Consider the following 22,549-nt stretch of genomic DNA (forward strand, 5'->3'; position numbering starts at 1 on the left):
CACTACTAATATTGTGAAAAGCAGCCGTTTGCAGCCAAGGATCAGTACCATGCACCGCCAGGCCAGGTCAACATCACACATAGAAGTCCTATGTAATGAAGCACTGAAAGACGGCAGATTCCACTGTTCACTTTTTTTTTTTTTTTTAAGAGGTGTTTTAACCTAACTTAAAACTGTAAGGGTGAAATGCAGTCTGTCTGTGGCAAGGCAAGATCCATTTTCTCTTGGATTTGGTACTCAGCAAGAGACCAATTGTGCTTTTCCCGATAGTAGCTGTGCGAGGCACTGCAAGAATTCAGAGCAGAGCACCTCAGAACCCAGCCTGGAATTTATAAGAGAAGGAAACTTGACATTTAAATGCTACAGCGCTTGCACAATTTGGGCCCACATTATTTGATGGCCAAGTGAAGGCCTCTGTCCCGAGAGGGAGTGTAAGTTTACAAGATGGGAGTCAATCAAATGTAGGGCTAGGGCCTTGACTTATGAAAACCCTGATGAGTTTCAGGCGAGGTTTAAAGACCAAGGAGCAGAGAGAGCAGAAACACCATCTGCCTAATGTTAAAGGTCAGAGCAGAAGGAATGCTAAGTCACATTTTCGGGACCAGCCGATGGTAGAAGACTTGGAAAGGGCTGAACTTTTAGCATTATGAGGGGACCGTCTTGCTCATTAAGATGCCATCGTCTCTGTTTATATTTTCAGTAGTTACTGAAAGCGCATTGACAGTTTTAAATTCAGGAATTGTAATGAATATTAAATACGGTGTTTTTTGGGGCTATGATTTGAGAAGGAAGGAGGTTTTAAGATTCAGGATGTGACTGTCCTGTGTAATTCTCAGGTACCTTGCTGAGGAAGCTGGCATCTAAATGCACTTACATAAATAAAATAAGCCCAGGTACTAGTGCAGCCTCACCACATTTTGCCGTTGATGAGGTTAAAACACTTCTATCTTTTCCTCCCTTACAATTCCTTGACAGGCTTGTTCTGGTTGCATTTTACCTGGCTCCAGGTTGTCTGGGGAGACCCAATTAGCTGGGATGAGGAAAGGGAGGCAAAGATAGGGATTCTAGCATTAAGAGTGACAGATGACACACTGCATTTCTGTTAAGATACGGTACATATTGAAATCTTCTGGTTCCTAGACTAAAGGATGAGGCCAAATTCAAATGTGCAGCAGTAAGAGGGCAACTCCAAGGAGAAAATAACCTTTTTCAAAGTGGTCAGTTTCACAAAAAAGTGCATGATAAAAATTTTACTGAAGAGCTGGGAAAAAAGGGCTCCACGTTCTGTCTTCCGCTTGCCTTAGTGTGAACTTCCAACGTGGCCCCGAACTGGCGATCGGATCCAGGAGACCGATGGGGACCTAGAGCTCGCTGTCTAGGCCAGGGATGGCGAACTCCAGTCCTCGAGTGCCACAAACAGGCCAGGGTTTCAGGATATCCACAATGATTATGCGTGAGATAGATTTGCATACAATGAGGAAGTGCATGCAAATCTCTCTCATGCATATTCATTGTGGCTACATTGAAAACCTGGCCTGATAGTGGCACTCGAGGACTGGAGTTCGCCATCCCTGCTCCAGGATCCCAATTCATTTTAAGCAGATTCCTTTTCCAAACGCAATCCTTGCATCGCTGTTCCCTTTCTGTTGCTACCTACTTTTGCACAGTGACTTAGAAATTTTTCTCAAGGAAGAGGCACCGCAATATGCATCTCCTTTGTATAGAATTGGAACAAAAACTAATTAGCCAGAGGAGACAAATATTTAAGCTCAACTCTGGGTATCTGATTATTCCTGCCACCTCCCCCTCTACAAATATAGCTGCATGCTCTCTGCAAGAAATATCCAAATAAAGGAAGCCTACCCCTACTACAAGTACCTGTGTAGGAGAGGGTTTTTGTCCTCGGAGCAGTCTCTGCTTCTCCTATCAAGATGTCAGACTCCCACCTCTTATAGCGACTGAGTTCTGTGCTGTTGTCAATACGTCCCCCTAACTGGGCAGCCTTCCTTCCCCCCCCCCCCCCCCCTCTCTAGTACCAGTCTCTGTTCTGGGGCTGCGGAGGGTCTGCTGCTGCGACACTGCCTCCATGCCAATCCCTTCCCTTTACCACAAACTGCGTCTCACCCTGGTTTTGCCGGTCATACTTAATTTCAAAGTAAAAGGACCAACAAGCTTCAAAGTGTGAATGAGACCCTACTGCACCATGGGATATGAACCTCCAAGGCACCAGGCTACTCTGGTTTCTCTGAGATACTAGGTCAGACAGACAGATGGATGGAAAGACACCACCTCTACCAGAGGTGCTCTTGCTTTAGTTCCTTTAAGAATGCCTAAAAACAAACATTTTTCCCCACAAGTTTTTAGTGTCTGATAAAAAAAAGGAAATATGCACCAGGAAATAATGTAACTTTTATGGCATTTAAATACGGTTGACACGTTGAGAGCCATGACACAGCTTACTTCCTTCTTATAGAACTGTGACAGAGGACAGGACAGTCACTAAAACAGTAACACTGGATGCAACTGTAGAATTCTGCTAGAACTGCCAGAGAAGCTAAATGTCAGGATTACAAAGGATTTGTCAGTGATTCCCCTTCTTAAGCAATGCCAACCCAGATCCCGCTTCCCCAACAGAAATCCGTTACAGCTTTTGATACAATTAAACTGTACCATAAACATCTGAAGTTTACTTTCGGGGGCGCTATCCGTTTAGGGGGAATAAAATAGAAAAGCTTCATCCTACAGGACCTCACAAGTAAACCATTTTTACAACAAAATAAATACTTTGTCCCGGGCAGCTTATGTCTCAACTCCTCTTTCTATAAATAAACGAGTTTACTTACACCATTTGAGATACTGTATTTATAATTCTATCAGTCCTCCTTTACCCCTCCACCTAATAAAACCTAGCTGCTGCTACCTGTATTTTGAATGCATCCAGGCAGAAAATAAATTATATATGTTATTAGCGGTGCAATAATCTGTTCCATTATTTGGAAGTGGGGTTTTGTATTCTCAAGATGAATATAAGATAATACAGAAATAACTCTTACACATCAATTTTAAAGGAATGACATGAGAATCTGAAAAACTTTCATAGGTAATTCTTCACTAGAACTGTTTTTCTTGGGATGGGCCTTCTCCTCCCTGAATATACGCCAGTTGCATGCAGAAGATGCTGCCAAAATAGGAGAACACATATGGGTGCATGTGCTCTAGGACTGCTGGCTACTTCTTTTCTTGATTTCTTCCACAAGATTTCTTCTGGAAACATCAAGCTAAAACAAACACACAATTTGAACATAAAAAAATAAATCCACACTTACAAATCAATACAGGAGAAATTAATTCTTGCTCGATAAATGTCCTTTTCTTGAGTCTAGCCAGACCAGTCTAGACACATGGGTTTATGTCTCCCAACCAGCAGATGGAGACAAACAGGCTTGCTGATGTCACTCCTTCTAAGGGGTCCCATGTTGACCTCATCCTTCCAGTATTCTATGTAACAAGCTAGGATTAACATTTTCCGCATTCCCTAGGCCAAAACCAGAGAGGTTTCCAAGGGAGAACAAACAGAAAACAAGAAATAGAATAGACATATCCTGCATTCCTTGATAAGGTTTAGTACCTTAATATCCATCATGCCGACCAGCACACACAAGTAGTTATTCTGAAAATGAATCAAGAAAATAAATGTAATTGGCAGAACATGGAGGGCCCTGCACCGGTCTTGCTGGACTCAAAGGACATCATTAGGTAAGAATTCATTTCTCCTTCCTCTTCATCCAACCAGCCCAAGTCCAGAGGCATGGGATGCCCAAGATATCCCTCTACTGTAATGTTTCCAAGCCTCTCCTGGAGGCACACCTAGCCAGTTGGGTTTTCAGGATTACCACAATGAATATGCATGAAACTGATTTGCATATCCCAGGTCTCCAATGTATGCAAATTTATCTTTGCTGCATATTCATTATGGATATCCTGATAACCCAAACTGGCTAGGTGTGCCTCCAAGACAGGTTTGGGAACAACTGTTTTACTGGGTGGGACACTGCCAAGCCTGCTTCTCAAGACTTCCAAACCAAAGGAAGCCCCTATCTCCTAGTTTTGAGGGTGGGTCAGGTGAACCTGAACCTCATCCTCTCTTGGGCTGTCAACTACGAAAGGACTGAGACCTCCCACAAAAGGGCCGAGACCTTTGAAATGTCAAGTTTCTGTAGGGGAAAAAGCGATGGGAGCCCTTGCATTGACCCCGCCTATGTGAGGGGCACTGTAACTGCTCTCTCTTATCTTCTGGTAGCCAGGGAACTGGAGATTGGCTCCTTTTACTGGCCAGCTTTTCCAATTCATTTCCGAAAAGGAGTGATCCTTTAAAGGGCATCTTTGTAAGATTTGCCTTGGAGGTTGTGTTTGCTGACCAATTCTGCAGTCATAGCTGTCTTCTGGCCGCCACCTCTGAGGCCACTCCTCTAGCAGAGGAATGGACTAGGTCAGAGCCCCATCAGCTAAAATGGCAGTGGTGAGTTCCATAACCGCTCTGGAATTCACCCGAGTCATCCACCTCCTGAGAGAGGAGCAGGCACGAACGAGCTACCAGGACACAAGAAGCAATCAAAGGCCTGTTTAAGGATAGACTCCATCCGTGTATCATGCGCATCCTTAAAAGCCTCTCCTCCCTCCATTAGGATAGTTGTTCACTTAGAGATGGCACAGACTAGCGCATCCACTTTAGGGAAATGCAAACGCTCTCACACTGCTGGATCCAGTGGGTATGGAGCTTTTAATGCTCGTCCACCTTTAAAACTTGCTTCTGGGGCATCCCATTCCAGGTCAATCAGCTCCTGGACTTCTTCCAGTACTGGAAAATAGCAAGAGGCTTTCCATAGGAAAATGAGAATGGGATTCTTCTCTGGTTCTGTCAGAGTCCGCCCCAGGAACTCCCAGCATCTTCAGGGTCTGGGAAACCAGGGCTGGCAATTCGTCTCTATGGAAAAGCCATAACATCTTCCAAGGAATCTGGATCCTCTTCTTCGTCTGTGCCATGCGAGTCCTTGCCAGGGATACCCTTGGTGAGGCGAGGCATGTCTCGAGTTCTGCCGATAGGACTGGGATAGGGAGGGCTTACCGACTGAGATTCCATCCGGACAGGGGACAAGCGAGGTAGCAGACTGCGCCTTTACGAAGGCTTGAAGGCCCTGGAAAAATTCCACCCAAGAGAAGGCAGCCGAGTACATTCCTAGCGGTAGGTGGCGCTAAATTTGCCTCTCCCATGGATGACCCAGTCCCGGGCTTACTCAGATCCGGGGTATTTCTGGTTAAGGCTGTGGACTGACCCATCCTCTGAATGGGAGGAGCCGGGCTTAGCAAAGTCTGGGGAGGCCAACTCTCCCTGGGCTTCCTCACAGTGCTGACATAAGTTGGAGAGAGAGCGAGGCGCTTATGTTTCTTTGCTGCCAGAGCCATTGGCGAAATAACTGCGAGTTCGGACAGCTCGCACTTAAAATTTTGTGTGCACAGATTTCAGGCGTCTCGTGGGCTGCAGCAAAGCGCATGCACAGCCGGTGCGCCCGGCTTTACTTCTATTCTGCGCCTGGTAAGTTGTGCGCACATGTGCACGCGCGACATTTTGCGGCAGAGCCGGCATACAGAAGCTCTATGGTGGGCAATACAGGCTCAAGAATGCGCGCAAGATGGTGCCGCTGCGGCCTACCGCGCGTTGTGCCGACCAAGCCTAAAAGGGCCTAGCCCACCGGGGGGGGGGGGGGGGGGGGGGGGCGCGCTGAACCTGCTCGGGAGCCCACTTCCCCTTACCCCAACAGGATCAGGAACGACGTGGGTACGGTGCGCCGAGCAAGTAGACCGGAGGAAGTCTTACCAAAACCCCTCTGAATCGGGAGGAAATCCTCGTGTCTCTCTCTTTTTTTTTTTTTTAAACTTTCCTGGGCTCAATGTTTACCAGCTGAGTATAGAGATGGTCTCGGGCTGTAGTGTATTAAAACTGCTGTCATTGGACTGATGTCATCTTCTGTAGGGGGAAAGGGCTTTGGCCGACACCGCTGAGCTCAGCTTCCTGCACCCGCTGCCTTTCTGCTGCTTCAGCAGCAAAGTCCACACCAAGAACCGGCTACCAGATCAAGGCACACCTCTGAGGGATCTCAGGAATTCTCAGCTAAGGGAGGGACCTTTAGGTATCAGCGCAGGAGAGCGGGGGCTCAATCTTTTCTCCAATTTAAAAGTAAAATTTCTTCTTCCAAAAGGTACAGCGATCCCCATAGGGAAAGCATATCTGCATCTGCTGGAGACTGAGAGATACTGAAGGGCTGAGGTCACTGCAGGGGTGTATCTAGGGCAGTGATAGCAAACGCCAGTCCTCGAGTGCCACAAACAGACCAGGTTTTCAGGATATCTACAATTAATATGCATGAGAAAGATTTGCATGCACCGCCTCCATTATATTCAAATCTATCTCATGCATATTCATTGTGGATATCCTGAAAACCTGGCCTGTTTATGGCACTCGAGGACTGGAGTTTGCCATCACTGATCTAGGGTGACGTCAGCTTTGAAACCAGACTCAGTCTCCATTTGCTGTCAGGGGAGCATAAACCCACTGGTCCTCAGTCCATCTGGCTACATGCTAGGAAATTTTAATTGAATATAAGAAAATTATTCCTTACCTGCTAATATCCATTCCTGTAGTACCATGGATCAGTCCAGACAGTGGGTTGTGTCTTCCTTCCAGCAGATGGAGTCAGAGAAAAGCTTGAAGGGTGCCCTCATAGCCTGGAGCGCCCTCTGTGTCCCTTCAGTGTTAAGTATATCAAAGCAAGAAGAAACCATTGAATGGATCAAGTAAACCAACCTGAAACTGTAATTATGTACAAGAATGTGTTGAGTTGAAATTGTAGTGAGAACAAACTTGCAAAAGGAACCATTGGTAATACATGAAACAGACCTCATATTGTAAATCAATCGAGCTGATAATCAAAAGTACTGCGTGGATGATCCCAAAACCCATATCTACTCTTAGGGTGGGCATCTGGACTGATCCATGGTACTACAGGAACGAAAATTAGCAGATAAGGAATAATTTGCTTTTCCCTGTACGTATCCGGATCAGTTCAGACAGTGGGATGTACCAAAGCTTCCCTACGTAGGGTGGGCCTCAGATAGCCCTGCTCGAATGACCTGAACGCCAAAGGAGCCAAAACCCGGCGATTGGAGATTTAAGCGATAGTGACGTGCAAAGGTGTGCAACGATTTCCAGGTAGCTACTCTGCATATCTCCTGCGGAGAGACAACCTGGCTTTCTGCCCAGGAAGCTGCTTGAGCACGGAGCAAATGAGCTTTGATACCCTCTGGAGGTGGCCGATCAGCATCAACGTACGCTGAAGAGATTGCTTCCTTTAATCAGCGAGCAATTGTGGTTTTTGAAGCCTTGTTCCCTCTTTTTGGTCCACTCCACAGGACAGAGAGATGGTCTGATAGGTGGAATTCATTAGTAACTTCCAGATATCGAATGAGGAAGCGCTTGACATCGAGTCATTTAAGTTCTCTGGGATCCTTGTCTGGAAAGGATGGGATTCCACCGACTGATTCAAATGAAAGGCCGAGACCACCTTTGGCAGGAAAGATGGTACTGTGCTCCAGGATACTCCCGAATCTGTGAAACGGAGGTAAGGCTCTCTGTACGACAAAGCGTGAAGCTCTGAGATCCGGCGGGCAGAACAAAAGGACACCAGGAAAACAGTCTTCAGAGTGAGGTCCTTGAGGGTAGCTCTTTTTAGCAGCTCCAAAGGAGGGCCGCCTAGAATCCGAAGAACCAAATTCAGGCTCCAAGAGGAGCACAGGGTGTGCATTGGCGGCTTCACGTGCTTTACTCCCTTTAGAAAATGTTGACCGAGGATTTTGAAGCGAAGCGTTGATGTTCCTTCAGGATGGGGATGTGAAGATAAGCCTCCATCAAGTCCAAGGAGGCTAGGAATTCTCCGCAGTGTACCGTCGCTATTACGGAGCGTAACGTCTCCATCCTGAAATGTGGGATCCTGAGGGCCCTGTTGACCATCTTGAGATCCAGGATTGGACGGAAGGAGTCTTCCTTTTTGGGGACTATGAAGTAGACGGAATAATGGCCTAACCCTTGTTCTGTCGGAGGGCACCGGGAGGATGGCCCCTAAGTCCAGGAGCCAGTCAAGCGTCTGACATACTATATGTTGTTTCTTCACTGGGCCACAGGGATAGAAGAGAAACCTGTCCCTTAGGGGTCAAGCAAATTCTAAAGCGTAGCCATGCTGTAGAATATCCAGAACCCATCGGTCAGAGGTAATTTTGACCCACTCCTCGTAGAAGATGGAGAAACGTCCCCCTATCCTGGGGAGGGAAGGCCGAAGAGTGAGCCGGCAATTCTTCATTGGGAGGACTTGGAAGGGTCCCCCTGAGGGAGGCTGTCCCGAGCTGGTCTTCGACCGTGAAAGGAAAGAGAACAGGACTGCGACCGTGAGGAAGTCTTGACTGTTGAAAACGGCGCTGACCCCGGAATCGGCTTCTAGTAAAATTGAACGTCCTGGAAGTCCAGCAGCTTATGCACCTTGTTCTCCCCCAAGGATTTGATGAATTGTTCAAGATCCTCAAACAGTAATTTGCCTTTGAAGGGGAGAGATCCCAGCTGAGTCTTAGACGAGGACTCTGCCGACCAATTACGAAGCCAGAGGAGACGCCTGGCAGAAACTGTTGATATCATATCTGGCCAGGACACGGAATAAGTCATATAGCGCATCCGCTCCATAAGCTATTACCGCTTCTAGGCGTTCTGCCTGTTGTGCTTCGACTTGAGTACTGAGCAGCTGTTGAACCTATCTGAGACCTGCGCGCTGCATTAGAGAGCTGCATACTGTGGCTCTTACCCCCAAGGCTGATACCTCAAAAGTCCTTTTGAGGTATACTTCGAGCTTCCGATCCTGAAGGTCTCGGATGGCAGCTCCACCTGTCACTGGGATGGTAGTCCTTTTAGTGACCGCCGATACAGACGCATCGACTTGGGGACTGAGGAGTTCTAGGAATTCCTCTGGGAAGATAGAGTTTGTCCATAGCCCTTCCCACTCTCAGACTAGACTCTGGCGAATCCCATTCTCTGGATAGCAATTGGAAGAGCATAGGATGAAACGGAAATGTTTTAGCTGGTGGACGCATTCTGGCAAGGACGGGGTTTCCCTTTCGTGGCCCCCGCACTGGTGCCAGGTGGATCCTGTGGAGCCTCAATATCCAGCTCTGCTAGGATATGAGGGATGAGAAGATAAAGTCATCCCTCTGAAACAGGCGCAAGACCCTAGGGTCATCCCCTTCCATGTGCATGTGAAAAGTCAGATTGTGGTCCTGGTCAGGTTCAAGAGTACCCTGAGGAGAAGAATCCGGATGGGGAACCACCCTGACTCGGGAGGAACCCTGAGGAGCTGCCGTGGACCGCTGAGGAACTGCAGCGGACTGCAAAGGATCTGTCAATCTAATCACCTCAGGAGGTGGGGGGCCTGAAGATCCATCCTGGTGCTGTTCCAAACCGGCCAAATAAGCATTGTGGAAAAGAAGCTCAAAATCTGTTGAAAATAGACTGGGGGGTGGAGATCCTGATGGAGGTACCGAGTGAGGAATGGCAGGAAGGTCCCCTGGCATTGCCCCCTGGTCAGGGGGGTTAACCGGAGTTAAAACCTGTGGGGGGGGGGGGGGGGGGGGGGAAGGAGAAAAACCACCGTCAGAATCCTCATTTGGCTGCCTAGGAGCGCCCGGCTCCGAAACCAAAATGGCTGCCGTTCCCGCGCTAGATGGGATCAGGGCCAACCCCCCAGTGAGCTGTCGCGTTTGGGAGCGCAGAGCCGAATGATCAGCTGGCCTCGAGGGACCCTCCCCGCCGGGGAGGCACCTTGAACGAATGCCTTCACAGGAGAGCCGCGTCCTGGGCGGCACATCGCACTGAGCGCGGCATGGGGGAAGGGAAAGTCTGGCAATAAATGAGAGACACCCCCAGAGCCTGGTAGAAGCGGGTAAGAGAACCTCCGCTGTGAAAACAACGACTTAGCCCTTTTTTTTCAAAAAGCAGAGGAATGTTGCCTCTCTGCTAGCGCTGCCCCGAGGAAGGCGGCATCTCAGGGCAGCGGGCCGTCGTGTGGGGGGGGGGGGGGGGGAGAGGTTGGACCACCAACATTCACCATTGGAAGTCAGAGAAGCAAAAAGTACAAAAACTTACCAAGTCTACTCTATAAAATGCTAGGGAACACTGCTACCAGTTCTGCCTGCAAGTTTGGAAGTGACTGAGAAGCCAGAAACTAGAAAACCCGTTTTTTTTTTGTTTTTTGTATTTTTAAACCTGATCTATCCAGACAGTGAAAGAAATTTAAGAAGGAATAAGAAAGAGAAATCTAAACTTCTATCTTCCTGTAGCTGAAATGGGGAACCGCAGGTTCTGCACCCTCATCTACTGGAGGCAGAGAAAATACTGAAGGGACGCCCAGCGCTCCAGGCTATAAGAGGGCACGCTTCAAGCTTTTCTCTGACTCCACCTGCCGGAAGGGAGACACAACCCACTGTCTGGACTGATCCGGGTATGTACAGGGAAAAATAGGAATTTAGTTTAAAATATAAACATTTCTGCTAAGACTCGACTGCCCTTGAAGTTTTCTTTTATTAAGTGTCCAGACCTCAATGAGGATTGTGAGCTTTTGATTTTGTGCTGCCAACTTACAACTCAGGAGTCCTGTTCACCAAGTACCTGATCCAAACAGTTTATGTGGCTTTATGTCGGGTACACCAAAAAGAACACTGTGCACCTATTAAAATATTTTGCCAAAAGGTACAGAATGGGAATGCCAGCATTAACAGGAAAGCTAGTTTTAAACTGATAAATGAATGAAAACAACCTTCTTGTTCAAAAGCTTGCAACAAGTTTTTCTACAAATTCTCAAACAGCAGATATACTTGCCTCCTCCCTAGTAGAAACCACTCTCAGTTTGACAACTCCGTCTTTCAGCTCCTGCTCCCCGATGATGGCCACGAGAGGGATTCCTGTCTCTTCACAGTACTGCAGCTGGTTCAGCAGCTTGGGGTTCTTCTTATACAGCATCTCCGCCTGCAGGGAGCCCAGAGCAGAGCCAGGAATGAGCGCCCTTTACACAGCCTCGGATGTGCTCCCCACAGATCTAGCCGTGAGCATTCATTACGCAGCCTCAGATGTGCCCCACATATCCAGCAGTGAACCTTCATTATATAGCTTTAGATGTGCTCCACTGAACCAGCAGTGAGCATTCATTACAGAGCCTCAGATGTGCTCCACTGATCCAGAGGTGAGCAAATCATTACACAGCCTCAGATGTGCCCCACAGACTGACAGAGAGTGCGCTGATTACACAGCCTCAGATCCAGGAGCTTCCAGATGTGCCTCACACTCGCAGTATATGACAGCAGAAATGCATTGCTTTTGTTTGTTTTTACTCCGATCTCAGCACCACCGTTCGTGGTAGCCATTCTCCCTCCCTGGGGACCAGTACACCAGCTCTATTGAATTCCCAGGACGAAGCCAACTCAGCTCTCCCACACAATCGCCCGCAAGATGAATTGCTTTATTATAAACACCATATTCCTCCTCTAGGTTATTGTAAATCCTCAAGTCTGTATTCCCCACAGGCCTCAACAACTGAAAATTAAAAAAAAAAAACCTCAGAGACTGTAATTAACGCTTATCCATCTTAAGAGTAATCACAGTACATGTATTTTTTCACCTGTGCTTTTGAAGAACCTTGCTTCAATTTGACCCTCTTCTCCAATTACAAACAAAAAAAATGCCAAAAGCAAATGCAGGCAGAAAAAGGTGTTAGAAGAAGCCGACCCTATTGGTTTTATGAAAACAGAGGGCAATGCAAGGAAATGTTCTAAACAAAAATCTTGGCATGAACAAAAGCAATTTGTTCTTCTAGGAGTATCCGGGCCATTCCTTTGCCCTTTGTATGACCAAGGACAACGCCAAGTTAAATGATAGAGCTCAGCTACTTTTTCAGCCTCCTGAATTCCCGCATTGACCTCTTGTATTGCGCTCTTCCTGTTTGTAAGTTCCCAGTGATTGTTTCACTGCAGGATCCAGATGCACCATCCCTCATGCCCCCCCCCACCCAGCATGCCCAAGCCACCAACTCTATAATGCTCATGGCCTCTCAGGACCAGCCACGTCTTACCTTGATTCCAGAGTCCCACAGCTCTGAAATGAGCTTCAGCCTCTCTTCAAGGAGTTTCTTCTGAGCTGCCGCCACCAGCACTTGAGTCTCGGTGGTTCTGACCTTCCCTTCAGAAGCCTTGAGATGAGAGAAGAGCAACAGCGCAGTTCCCGTTAGCAGCGTCTGGCAGGATAATCCAGCTGAGTAAATTTATAAGGCTTTATTCACAAAACAGGTGAAGAACTGCTGGATGTTCGTTTAAGCCAAGAGTCAGAGGATTTCTAATCAAACTACAGGAAAAATAAGCAGCTAATCAAAGGAGAGATGGCACAGAAAAGAGGAAGAGGGGAAGGGTTGCAGTCCGATACACGTGCTGCACACCTCTGCGATAATGGAAAAGGAAATGATGGGACGAGCTTACTTCTGCTTTCTGCTCCATGATGGAAAATATCCTCTCGATTCCCATGCTGAGTCCCACACAAGGCACTTTCCTGCCCTTGGCGTCAAACATTCCCACCAGCTCGTCGTAGCGTCCCCCTCCAGCCACGCTGCCCACGCCGACCGCCTCCTCGGCGTGATCGTTCTGCTGCCGGAGCTGCACGTCTCCCTGATTCTGCAGCAGGACAGCCTCGTAGATCACGCCGGTGTAATAATCCAACCCACGGGCCAGGCTCAGGTCAAAGGAGACCTACAGGATAGAAAATGGTGACTAGCAAGACCTCCAGCACACGAGCAGTCAGGCCATCTACTCTCCCCCCCCCCCCCCAGTCCCTCGACTCTCACATTATCGGTCACACCAAAGAGCGTCAGGTACTGAAACAGCATCTTCATGTCCTCCAGCCCCTCCAGGGCCAACTTATTCTGGGAGAGTCGGGGGTCCTGCAGCAGCTGTTCAACCAGAGCCATCCCACCTGCAGGAATCAAGACCCACAGCTGAAACCTTCTGCTAGGCAAAAGTTAAGATACCTTCAGGTCTATTTGACGGTAATCTCAATGAGGCCAATTACATCAAACAACTCCCCCTGGATGTCTGTGAATAAATATGAACATTTATCTTCCAGGAACAGCCCCTGCTGTGAAGACAGCCTCACAGAAAAAAAAAGATGGATGCAGATTCTACTGTAATCCTTACTTCTGGTCAGTTAATCTTCAAGCATCTCAGGATGCATACCCGGAACTCATATTTTTGGCAGTAGGTCCATTTAAGTTCATATCATTAAATACAAGGGACTTGGAGGTATAACAAAGCAGCAGCAGTGTTTCACACAATCACTGCAGGTACGGTCCAGATAGCTTCAACAGAGCCAACTGGAACACTTGTCACACAGACGGGCTCGCAGATGTTCAGCCCCATCTACCAAATTCCCCCAATTCAGCAGAATGGAGACACACAGATTTAAAGGCTAAGAATGTAGGCAGGACATTTACCAAAAAGAGGATTTGAAATCCCTTTCATCTCAGCTTGATACACACCGTTAAGACGAACATATTCTCCTATTTGATCCGCAGCTTCAGGTGCAAGTCCCTTCTCCCCCACCATTTCGTTCTTCACTTCCTCCCACAATGTCTGAGAAAGAAAGGAAGGAAACATCAGCCGGAGTTCTCGAAACAAAAAAAAAATGACTGCTCCAAAATTCTCATCCATTAGTGTACAAGCCACCAGGTGTCCTTCGTCCTCCCTCTGCTCTATCCCCCCCATTCGCTTATGCTGCAGATACCACATGCACGTGGAATCTCTCCCCGGTAAGGAGGCAAGATACCTAGCACTGCACCAACGCCCATCGATAGATCACACGCTGACATATTTGAGTGCCCCCCTCTCTATGGATGTAGGACTAGCTTTACCGGAGTCTTTAGCTCAGTATCCGCAGCATTTTCTTTGCTGTGCTTGACTGGGAGCCCGATATTTTGATGGGGTAGAGGGGGAGCTCCCGCTCCAGCTGAAATCGCCCCGGGGCCCTGCACTGCCTCTTAAGGTCAGCCCTGCTGGGAGCAGCTGCCACCGGCCCTACCCAGCAAGAACGCATTCTAAACAAACCTTGTCCAGTTTGTCCACAGACGAGCAAATGGTTCGAAATTTACTGTCTGGAACACCACAGACTGCAAACATGCCATCCAATATGCGCCTGTCATTAACCTGGGGAAAAAAAAAATTATCACATCCCTTTGGCATTGAATGGAGCTTTAATATCTACCAGTCACATCTTATTCACCCCTGCGGTTGTTTAAAAACCGCATGTCCCGCGCTATCCACGGTTCTAGATGGGCAATACAAGAAACATCCACAATGCATCAATACATAAAACAAAACGGGAGCTATAAAAACAGACAGGAAAGCAAACACCAACTGCAGCACTGGGGAGGGGATGTTAATAAACGCTGCTGAGGCACCTGCAGCAAAGCAGATACCCCAGCATAGCTGGGCGTTCATATAAATACACCGCTCGTGTAAATCCTGTCACATCGATACATCAGTCTTGAGATTACTTGTTAAATGCAAGTGTGAACAAATGAGCCTGAAGCTGTTTTCTGAATCAAGGCAGAAAGGATTTGGATTGGAAGATTTCTGGGAGTAAATGCCAAAGAACCGGGCTGCCTGCCCCAGATAATTCGCTTGTGAGATTCGCTCAAATCTTACAACCTTGTAGGAAGGGACAGCAAGCAAATTGCCTAACGAAGTCTGCAGTAGGTGAGGGGGGACAGTAGGTTTTCAGAATGGTAGAGGAGCCGCATGATTCAATGCCACGGATGGCTTTAAATATCAAGGATTTTAAATGAAATCCTGCAAGTCAGTCATCACACGTCTGTAGCACTTCTGTATTCATCAGAGCTGTTTCAAATTTCTGGCAGACATGCTGCATCTCTCTGTTTCCTCAGTTATCATACCACAATTTTCACAAGTTATTTGTACAACCTCTGTAATATCTGGAGCAAACTAACCCTCCTCCAGGGCTGGTTATACTATCTCCATCACGGCACATAAGTACTAGAAAGTATAGCACTAATTACAGTCCCCTAAACATTACAGAGCAAAAAAAAACAAAACACAGAAAACCAATACATCTAGTTACTGCATGGAAAGAAAATGCAGAAATCAGAAGCACTGCAGGACTTTCTCATCTGAGCCCTGAAGTCATCTCCTAGGAGAAGAATAAGGATTAGCTGTAGACAACTTACCTTAATGAGAAAGTCTCCCAGCTGCAGCTCCCTCAGGATCTCATGCATAATCTTCACACATTCGGCATCAGGAATCATGGGATCGTACTTGCCAGCAATGTCAAAATCCTGCGACACAGGCAAGCGGGCATGAGAATCAAACATGGAGAGAGCACGCACACAAAGCCAGCGGCCTCCATTTTGCCATCTGTACTTTTAAATGCATAACAAACGACATAACCAGTAAAACATGCTCTTTACAACTGAACAGAACCTTTATGCTACAGATTTTTCTGTCTAGCAAGATATACATTTACACAAGGACAGATCTTAATATTTTCAGATTTATTAAATGTGCCGTATACTAAAAATGTGTGAACTATGTATTTACTAGATTGGATAAAAAAAAAAAAAGGTCCTTTATTCTTTCCCAAGAAATGTTTTTGGGAAACCTATTTTTGTGGCACTCAAGATTTGTCTGGTAGCTCTTCACTGGCACTACAAACAGGTCTCAGGACCCCCTGATCATCCTGAAGCAAGCATGAGGCAGGTACTCACACACTGGTAGAACTCCCTGTAGCGGCCCCTCGTCATGGCTGGGTTATCCCGTCGGTACACTTTGGCAATATGATAGCGCTTAATGTTTGTAATTTTATTCATGGCTAAATATCGTGCAAAAGGAACCTGAGAACAACAGGTTAAGGAGTAAATTAAGAGAAAGGAAAGGAGAAAGTGATCCTGCTACCCGTACCTGAGACGATCAAGGCTGCTCAGAATGAGCACTAGGCAGTGCCAAGCAGTCACCTTGCGCCCTGGACAGCTCATTTACTCTGCCCCTTTTCTCCCCTCCCCGTCTCTCCTAACACAGGCTGTTTTAACAAGTTTATTTTCCTAGTATTTGCTGTGTGTGTTCGATAAGTTTGGGGGTGGCCTCAAAATATTCTTGTTTCGCCACCCAGCCCCGCTCCAATGAGCTCGCACCACTTCGAGCCCTCGGAAGTGTGGAACAAAGGCAAATAGATAACAGCCCTGCAGCTATCCTCTCGTGCATAGTCCATAAGGGTTTTCCTTTCCCTGCTTACCCAGGCCTGATGCTATTGCCTATTGTACCCATCCCGGGGCGACATAACGGCTCAATTCTTCCTGCGAACAAACAGCGTCTCAAATGAGGATTTCCAGAGCTCTCTGCCTCATGCCAATAGAGATTTACTACATATATAAAAAAAAATAACCCAACCTTTTCTGCCTCGATTGAAGCAGCTAAATATTGTGACAGTTTGGATGCACTGAAGATTAACCCCAATAACTTACTTGGGGGGGGGGGGGGGGGCATATTTTGTGCTGCTGCTTTCAGTCCCAGAGATGCGAGTGGTTTAGGGACGCAATAATCTGCCATTTATTATTTGTGTTATTTTATGAATTTACACTCTGCCTTTCACCACTTCAAAGCAGATTACAGTCAGGTATTGTGGACATCCTGTTTGTTGCTCTGACGGGCTCTGATGAACGCTGCCAAAGCTCAATTTTATGAGCACCCCTCCAAGACGTGAGGATGAGTTACCGGGAAAGGATACGGTCAGGTCATAGCGAAGAGACAGCAGCTCTCCCCCCTGGTCCTTCAGGTCATAAATGAGCTTGGAGTCTTCCCCATACTTTCCTGTTAGCGTTTCCTATGGAGAAAACAGAGGCAAAGAAACCACCTTAGGTGAGAAGTGACTGCATCAGGTCATCCTGTTAAATACATCGGTTTCTTGATTTGATGTCTCGCCTTTCCAACTACCAAGGCAAGTTACAATTTAATCTAATAACATTACTGTTTTCATTTATTTATTTGAAAAACTTTTCTATACCGACATTCTATGGGGCATTTACTGCTGCATCATATAGGTAGAACTCCAGCGGGTGATAACATCCTGAGTCAGATGCTTGTCAGGCATCCTGCATTCTTTTTGCCAGGTACTTGTGACCTGGATTGGCCACTGCTGGTAACAGGATACTGGGCCTGATGGACCTTTGGTCTGATCCAGTATGGAAAGTCTTATGTACTCATAGAAATATTTGGTTCTTACCTGCTAATTTCCTTTCCTTGAGTCCTACCAGACCAGTCCAATCCAGACGCATAGCTTTTGCTCCCCTCCCAGCAGATGGAGACAGATAACAAGAGCTTTGCCGAGTTAAAAGTGTTCCACAGTCATAGAAAATACAGCTAAGGGTCCACCTATTGGCCCAGACTGGGCAGAAGTCCAACCTAAATGGTGAAAAACCTCAAGAAGGGAAAAATAAAATTGGACAATCTGCTACAGAAGAAAGAAATTCTGCAATGGTGCTCTATTTTAATAGTAGACAAAGCAAGGGCAGCTTATCAGCAAGCAATCAAAGGAGACCAGTTCTGTTCAGAATAATTAACTCAAGACTGCTGGACTGGGTTCAAGGCAGAGCTCTCAAACTCAGCTAGTGGGAGAAGCACACATCCCAGCGTAGGTTATTTATGTTTTGCACCTACTGATTGTACTGAATTAATGCCTTATTGTTTTACAGGACACCTTGCTGCCTAATTCATCCCCATTCAACACAGGCCTACCAAACATTTCTTGTAGTTTGTAGCTCGACACAAGGACTATGTCCACCAGCAGCTCACAGGTACACAGCCTGTCCAGGATGAGCAGCTCACCTTCAGTTCAAAGACAGGGGTGTCGATGGTCTCTGCTCCGTGACGCTTGAAACAACTTATGATGGTGTTGAAGACTCTCTCACGAATTGCCATCTGTTTGGGGTTGTAGTCCCTGGTGCCCTGGGACCAAAATAAAAACAGATTCAAGAAACTTTATTGACCTGACAATTTCTTTTTTTGCTAGTTTTTTTTTTTGGGGGGGGGGGGGGTGTGGAGGGTGAAGAGTTCTCACTTTGTTTCTTTGCCTTTTATTTTTGCTTCCCTCTGCTCTCATCTTCTCTCCCGCCTCCCATTCCCTCTTAACCAGTTTTTTCTCCTTGACCCGTGAGCAGAGCCCACCCCTCAGCGGCTGCTGCCACAGTAGTAGTCCAGGTCCCTACCGGGTCTCTTTCATTGGGGGTCCGGGTAACCTGGTACCCAGGATGTTTCCAACCCTCCTCCTAAGGCTTATGACATAAGGCCCTGCATAGTTTTGGCATCTGTGTTCTATCTATCTCTGTCTGGAAATGCAGCCTCCAGATGTGGACACCGTACGGCACACGAATCCTTCCCAATGCTTTGTACACAGGTATTACAATTGTTTGCTGGTTAAGCCTTTCCATTTGCACCGCAACGCTCCACTGGCTCTGCTCACAGCCCTGATGCACCATTGGCCAAACTAAGTCCATTATGCATGTAAGAGAGCTCTCTTCAACGAATTAAAATAGCCTCTCTGTGGGAAACGTGAAAGCTTTGCAATGCTGGACACAGATTTAAAGACCTTGCATACTGTTGGGTTCTGCAGCCACATTTTTAGGGAAACCGTGCTAAATGCTACCCCATCTGTGGTATTTTAATAAAGCCAAGTGGATCACTATTATCAGAATTAAAACAGCATTTCAATTTATACTGAAATGCATGCCCACAAGTAAATAGCACAAGCAGTAATAAATCCGAGGTGAATTGCAAACTAATCTACTTGGGTCAGCACTGGTGGAATACTACGATAAAGAGCCAGTTCAGAAGATTAGTTAGAAACATGCTAGAAGGAAAGCAGAGCAGACATAGTGGAACTTGCAGCAATGTGCAGGATAAAGCACAAGGACATCATCAGGAAACCAGTAATAATGGATAAAGGCAACAGCGGACAGGTTTAGACTCAAAGTGAAGCAGCAAGCAGGACTGGGCCATTCTTTGGAGTCCCGGCAATACCAAAGCTGTAAAGAGATATCAGCCACAGCAGTACAACAAATTCTACAATGAAAAATGCAAGGCACCATTAGAATCTGAAAACATTCAGCTACCACAGTCTTTTTTTTTTAAAGAAGGTTTCTTTCCCATAACACAAACCCTGACGACATCCCTGTCAATGTGTGGATGAAATGATGGTGCAAGCAGGAGGGAATTCAGTTTTGTAAGGTACTGGGGAACCTTTTGGGGAAGGGGGGAATCTTTTCCGAAGGGATGGGCTCCACCTGGACCAGGGTGGAACCAGACTGCTGGCGCTAACCTTTAAAAAGGAGATAGAGCAGCTTTTAAATTAGAACAAAGGGGAAAGCAGACAGACGCTCAGCAGTGCATGATTTTGAGGGAGGTATCTTTGAAGGATACTAATGAAACAGGAGAGTTAGGGCATCCTCTGAAACACCAGCTTTGTCCTTTTTATATAGACTGCTTGTAATTGCAATAAATTAGTCAGGAGGTCTTTCAGGTGTACTGTGTGAGGATCCTTTTGAATGGCTTCAATGTTCCTCTGAATATGATAAATCTGCAGGAATCACCTGCTGGTGCTCACGGCCTTATTGTCTGAGCCATGGCACAAGGAGGGAGGCAGGGCCAGCAGACTAAATCCCCTTCTCAGACAGACAAGCAATCGGGTTCTTTTCAGTCAACTCTGCAGTTCTTGTGAGACACTTTGAATGAGAAAGCCCAAGAAGATATGGTTAACGGGAAGAAAAGCGGATGGTTGTAGAGTTGGAGCCAAGGCCTACCTTTGGTGTTTTGAGAACAAACTTGTGTTTCCCTTCACTGGGCCCAAGGTGAGCTTTGAATTCAATTAGCTTTGCGACATCCTCAACAACCTGAGAACAATAAGAGCAGATAATTAGAATCGCTCACGCCCTACAGCAGCATACAGAACGCAGTGCTGGGTCCCAGAAAGACAGCAAGTAAAAACCTTCCCTATGTATGCATTTTCTAGGGCTTTTAAGCATTACCCAAGCCATCAGAAAAAGAAAACGTCTGTTACACTGCCATTAACGATTGATCAGAATTTCTGAGACATTTTGAAAAGTGCCAGGTTTATCTCTACAAGCTCAGAAACATTTACAGACTTTAAATTCCATTCCAGGACTTATTCTCCCGATCCGGGAAGCTCATTGCGGAGCAGGCTCGGGTCACCCTATAACTCCCTCGGTCTGAGACAGGACCAGTTAAAGTGCCCACACCCAAGGAACTGAAGGGAATGGGAACCCCTCCTCGTACGCTCCGATCCAGGGTGGGGAAAAAAGCAGCCTCCTAACTCTCACAAGCAGAAACCCACCCGCAAACATCCCACCCAACAACGTGAAATCCACAACCCCAGCACCTACCCCGCTGCCCGACGCCATCTTGGAGCTTCAATGAAGCTGGAAAGGGTCGCACGACAAGCCGTAAAGCGAGAAATCCGCCCAGGGGTCATAGAGAAGCCTCAAGAGAGAGCGCCAGAGCAGACACGTAACCATAGAGACCACGAACAGATGAAGCATAGAGCGCATGCGGGTGAGCGAGGGTGACAGAGCAGAGCCGGTCTGTGTGGTGCGCGAGGCTGAGCGCGGGCGCGGTGGGAATCCGAGGCTTTAGGTTAGAGGAGTGGCTGGGCAGATCGCAGACGGCTGCCGGCTTCTGATGCCCCGGAAAAGGGGAAGCAGTGCACGTGCTGGGCTGATCGCAGACGGCTGCCGGCTTCTGATGCCCCGGAAAAGGGGAAGCGGCGCACGTGCTGGGCTGATCGCAGACGGCTGCCGGCTTCTGATGCCCCGGAAAAGGGGAAGCAAGGCACGTACTGGGCAGCCTGGCGGCGCTTATCACTTCGCGCTCCGTGGCCAGTCAGCTCTTTCCACACGTGAAGGCTGGCATGACATGGTGCAGGGAATTTCACAGATCCATAATAGAAGAAATATGAAATGAAGGGGTTTGTTACAGTTAAGTCAGAGTATAACATATCTGGTTTGCCACACACTTTTTTTTTGACAGGGGTATCTATTTTGCATTTAATTTGTTTTACTAGCATTTAAATCATTAGCAAATGAATTAAGGCATAAATCATAAATTATGCAATAATCGCCAAAGAAATATCAAACAAGGAAAAATACAAATGCACATAACGTGATAAGACCACATTGCTGAGGTGAAAGCAAAAAGAAAGACATAGATACAAGTAAAACCAAACACCCTCAAGCCACTTGTATATTAACTCGCCAAACCCTCCCATGCTCTAGCCAGAACCAAGAAAAGGGAAAAAAATAATTAATTGAACTCTTATCCAAAAGAAATGTTTCTAAATGTACTGGCTCAAAGAAAATAATCTTACTCCCTTGATAGCTTATAATACATTTGTCAGGAAATTTCAAAAGAGAGAAGACCCAACTGGAGAAAAGATTCCCTCCTACATTGAGTCCAAGAGCAACATGAGGAAAATCTTGAATTGTCTGACGCAAAATAAAATATCTTTTTCCTTATCTTCCAGCCAGATGAATGGCTTGACTTACACTTGAAGTTAGAGATTAACAAGTTTGCTGATGTCTCCATATATAAGCTCCAGTGTTGACCTCAGCTTCCCAGTATTCTCTGTCTCCAACAGAGATGGAAGGTAATCTACCGTGCTCTTAGATCTGGTTGAAGAATTTCTGGACTGGAGAGGCAGCTCCTGAGGTGAAAGCATTGTGCTCCCTCCCTCAGTTGAGCAGTGCTTTAGACCAGGGGGCTTCCAGGGGTTTTGGGTTCGAGCTCTGAAGATTTTCTGGGGTGCAGTCTTCTACCCTGCCCCTTCCCCCTTTCCTATTTCTCCAGGCCTCTTCAGGAATTAAAAAAAATGAGAAGCTTTCTGGGGTCTCTTACTCCCTCGGTTTGCTGTTGGTTTGAGTGAAGTTTAAAAAAAAGTGAGCCACTTTAAACGGCGTTGCCTTCAGGAACATTTCTCTGCTTCAACAGGGTTTTGACTCGGGTGAGTGAGAAAGTTTTGTTTTTTTCTTCTGGGAGGGATTTGGTCCTCCTCTGGGCCACTTTGTGAACTATGGTAGCCTCTGGGGATCATGGGAAAAAGCAGATGGGAGGAGAGTCATCTGGTGTTGCAGGTGTGTGGAGAGATGTCGGTCCACAGCAGGAAATGGCTGTGCTGGGGGAATCACTGGAAGTAGCTCTGGCGGCTGGCCTACCATCTTAAGCACATGGCATGAGATAGCCGTCAGGCCTTCCTTACAAGATCCTGCAGTGCCAGTGCCTTTGGAAATTTCTCCTGCAGCTTTTCTAGGCTTGGGGCTTAAAGCGGCAGATTCCTCCTCAGCGATGA

At 47.0% G+C, this 22,549-nt stretch overlaps 1 protein-coding gene across 2 annotated transcripts; it reads right to left on the reverse strand.

Moving 5' to 3' along the window:
• Positions 1–131: 131 nt before the first annotated feature.
• Positions 132–20,737, reverse strand: LOC115079740 (histidine--tRNA ligase, cytoplasmic-like). 2 transcript variants are annotated; one of them, XM_029583551.1, is made up of 13 exons: positions 20,592–20,737; positions 19,992–20,081; positions 18,022–18,141; positions 16,925–17,020; positions 15,909–16,034; positions 15,372–15,479; positions 14,233–14,331; positions 13,623–13,761; positions 12,978–13,105; positions 12,616–12,882; positions 12,216–12,332; positions 10,970–11,116; positions 132–3,278 (listed from the first exon to the last, which is right to left on the reverse strand). In XM_029583551.1, exons 1-13 carry the CDS (start codon positions 20,607–20,609, stop codon positions 3,216–3,218), a joined length of 1,518 nt encoding a protein of 505 aa, XP_029439411.1. In that variant the 5' UTR covers positions 20,610–20,737; the 3' UTR covers positions 132–3,215. The 2 variants fall into 2 exon arrangements, with proteins under 2 accessions (XP_029439411.1, XP_029439412.1); XM_029583552.1 differs by having other exon boundaries at positions 13,668–13,761; positions 20,592–20,736.
• Between the last annotated feature and the right edge of the window lie 1,812 nt (positions 20,738–22,549).

The sequence above is a fragment of the Rhinatrema bivittatum genome, chromosome 18 (assembly GCF_901001135.1).
Source record: "Rhinatrema bivittatum chromosome 18, aRhiBiv1.1, whole genome shotgun sequence".
Lineage (NCBI taxonomy): Eukaryota > Metazoa > Chordata > Amphibia > Gymnophiona > Rhinatrematidae > Rhinatrema > Rhinatrema bivittatum.